We start from the raw sequence: 3013 nt of genomic DNA, 5'->3' as shown, positions 1-3013 counted from the left end.
CCACGCCCTCTCACCACCCGACCGGTTGCTCAGGGCTAAAGTAACACCCAATCGGGGCTCAGCTTCAGAAAACAGATGAGCCGTGATTGGTCGTTGCCTGAGCCCTGAGCAAATGTGGTCATTTTCAATTGACAGAAAGTGGCAAAACGGCCGTCCCCTGAGCTTGCTGAGTGGATTTTGCTCCTTAACTCTGACCCCCCCCCCCCCACGCCCTCTCACCACCCGACCGGTTGCTCAGGGCTAAAGTAACACCCAATCGGGGCTCAGCTTCAGAAAACAGATGAGCCGTGATTGGTCGTTGCCTGAGCCCTGAGCAAATGTGGTCATTTTCAATTGACAGAAAGTGGCAAAACGGCCGTCCCCTGAGCTTGCTGAGTGGATTTTGCTCCTTAACTTGTATTCCACAAACTTAATAATCAACAGAATGCCGTATTTAGACTAGTAGAGGCGCATAGAACATATTACGGTGACTACAGTTTTTGGGTTGACTTCCCCTTTAAGGTCAAAAACTAGTTCAACACTGCTTCTATTGTAATTGCAGCCTCATACATAGATGACTAAATATACAGCAGAAGAAATATGATAAAACTTATGTCACAAAATGAGCATTTTTCTTCAAATAAACTTTTTGAGACATACAGCAATACTGACCAGTTTTTCTCCAGAGAGGACCTCTAGCAATGAGATCAGGTTATGTCCATCTCGAAGGTCCTCATACAGATCTGACACATGACGCTGAGCCTACCAGAAGAAACACAACAAAATATATGAGCCATGGTGTGACGAGAGTTACACTTATATTTCTTCAGGAGCATTGGACAACAGCTGTATAAGCTAATTTAAACTAAGTGGAAATAGCGTCTGAGTTCAGCCCTGAGTTTGTTGGATAAGAATTCCCCTACAGCTGTCTTATCTGCCAATCCAATTATACATAAGTCAAGAATGTATTGCCGAAAGCAACTCAAGTCTGAGCCCTCCTAAAAATGCAGAATAAAAAGTGAGGCGTCTGTGAGTTAAATTAGATTCGCCAAAGTCAACGCAACCACACGAATGAAAATTTGAAAATGGCAATGAACTAAAAAATAAAATAAAATCATAGATTATAACAAATACAAAAACGGTGGTTACTGAGTAAGTGATGAAGTGCAATTGTAATTCACTTTTCACTAGTGTTCAGACAAGTTGGAAGGTGAGCAATGTGAAAAAGGAGCACACACAGTAAATGCGGGGGGCTGTCACAAGTACTATATCAGCCATCCTTCCAGTCCACACGTTTAGAAAAGCTAAACTAGAACATGCTGGTACCTACCTCTGCTCTCCAGGGCTAAATAGAGAAATTAAAACAGATGAGTAATGTACAAAAAGTCATGTAAATAGGTTAATGCTGCAAAATGAAAAATGGCAAGTGCAAGGTGCAGTATGATATATAGAATGACTGTTTCGAATAGATGTTTTGTTGGTATGCAAGATAACAGAAGGTTAGAGAGAGAGAGAGAGAGACATTTTGATTAATGTAGTCCAATTTGAGCAACACTAAAGGCGAAGTATTACTAGAAGACGGTATTGTTTGGTCTTGTTGCGAAAGAAACCTCAGCCCCGAAATGGAATGAAACATATTTTGCCCTTACAAGTTAGAACAGCGGATGATTCATTTTGGCAAGAACTGAAACCACCCCAAGTAAAGATTTACATCCAGATTAGGCCACAAACTGGCCACCAGGGTTCACTGTTTATACACTTTGACACTTGAGAGACTTGGATAATACTGCATTTGCAATCTTTGCTATCTTATGCAAGTAATGCAACTATCCTCCTAGCAATGTATTTTTCACTTTTATTGATTTGCAATTAATTTTCAGAGTAACTAAGTACTGACAAAGTTGCACAACCATGATGCTAATTTTAAGCGCTAATTTGTCCTTTTTAACATTGCTCCTTCCTCGCTCTACTTCCATATCAGCACTTTTAATAACAATGAATAAAGTATGTGGAGTCAACGTGATCAGCAGTAATGTGATGCTACAGGACAAATTACCAAAAAGGGCAAATGTAACGGTTTTGCTTTCAAAAGTGAAAATCATTCGCACAAGAAGCCAGACGGGCTGTCAGACTTGTCACCAACTGCTCCGTCATCAAGTACTTTTAATATACCCTGTATTTGACGTTAAGTCAACGTTACATTCCTCTACAACTCACTGACTGAAAAAGGAAAACTCCGCTTTACGTGTCCCTTTAGAGCCCGTCCTTACCACACCCAAACTATAGTGTGTCCTGTAGCCCACCATTTAACTATCACGATCAATCATTTTGTCAGTTGAACCTTCGTTCAGCATTCCATACTATTAACACATTCCTGCCCAAATGTGACTATTTCTTACTCCACGGTGGCGATTTAATGTCGTTTTTACTGCAGGTTTTGCGAAGATAAATGCTTATCAAGTTACCTATATGGTCTCTTGACGAAAATGAATTTTATTTTTCTGGTTTTATGGTCATTGGAAATTTATAATTGCTGTCTTCACTCCTTTTAGTAGTATCTTTGTAGTCAGTTTGCCCCTCAGTGATGATGTGGATGCGGGTGTGAATGATTGTCTCTGTGTGCCCAGCGACTGACTGGCGACCAGTTTAGGGTGTAAACTGCCTTACGCCTGTCAGTTGGGATAGGCTCTAGCATCCAACTCCGAGGCCCAGTTCAGGATAAATGGTGCTGAAAATGGATGTATCTTCATAGATGCGTGATTATCCTTTAAGTGTTTGTAATAACTTGCAACTGCCTGTATATGGAATTTGTAATATTAAACTATGACAAGGAAAACAAAGTTCATAAAAACACTGTTTTCATAAATGTAAGACTTTGTAACACGTTATAACTAATAAACAGAGATGAAAGTGGACTTTTCTGAAAATCCCGGAAAAATAAAGAAATAAATAAATATGTATGTATGTATGTATGTATGTACGTATGTATGTATGTATGTATGTATGTATGTATGTATGTATACACACACACACA

General features: G+C 39.8%; 1 protein-coding gene across 1 annotated transcript in view; it reads right to left on the bottom strand.

Annotated features, from left to right (window-relative positions):
* The window catches only part of LOC109529658 (plectin-like), a 68610-nt gene that overhangs the window by 38055 nt on the left and 27542 nt on the right, over positions 1–3013 (bottom strand). The window contains exons 3-4 of the mRNA XM_019893035.1: positions 1310–1324; positions 652–741 (exon numbers count right to left, since the gene is read on the bottom strand). Of these exons, the coding sequence (XP_019748594.1) occupies positions 652–741; positions 1310–1324 (105 nt within the window). The remainder of the gene's footprint in view (positions 1–651; positions 742–1309; positions 1325–3013) is intronic.

The sequence above is a fragment of the Hippocampus comes genome, unplaced genomic scaffold (genome assembly GCF_001891065.2).
Source record: "Hippocampus comes isolate QL1 unplaced genomic scaffold, H_comes_QL1_v1.1 scaffold94, whole genome shotgun sequence".
NCBI classification, from domain to species: domain Eukaryota; kingdom Metazoa; phylum Chordata; class Actinopteri; order Syngnathiformes; family Syngnathidae; genus Hippocampus; species Hippocampus comes.
This window is presented reverse-complemented; position numbering and strand designations above follow the sequence as displayed.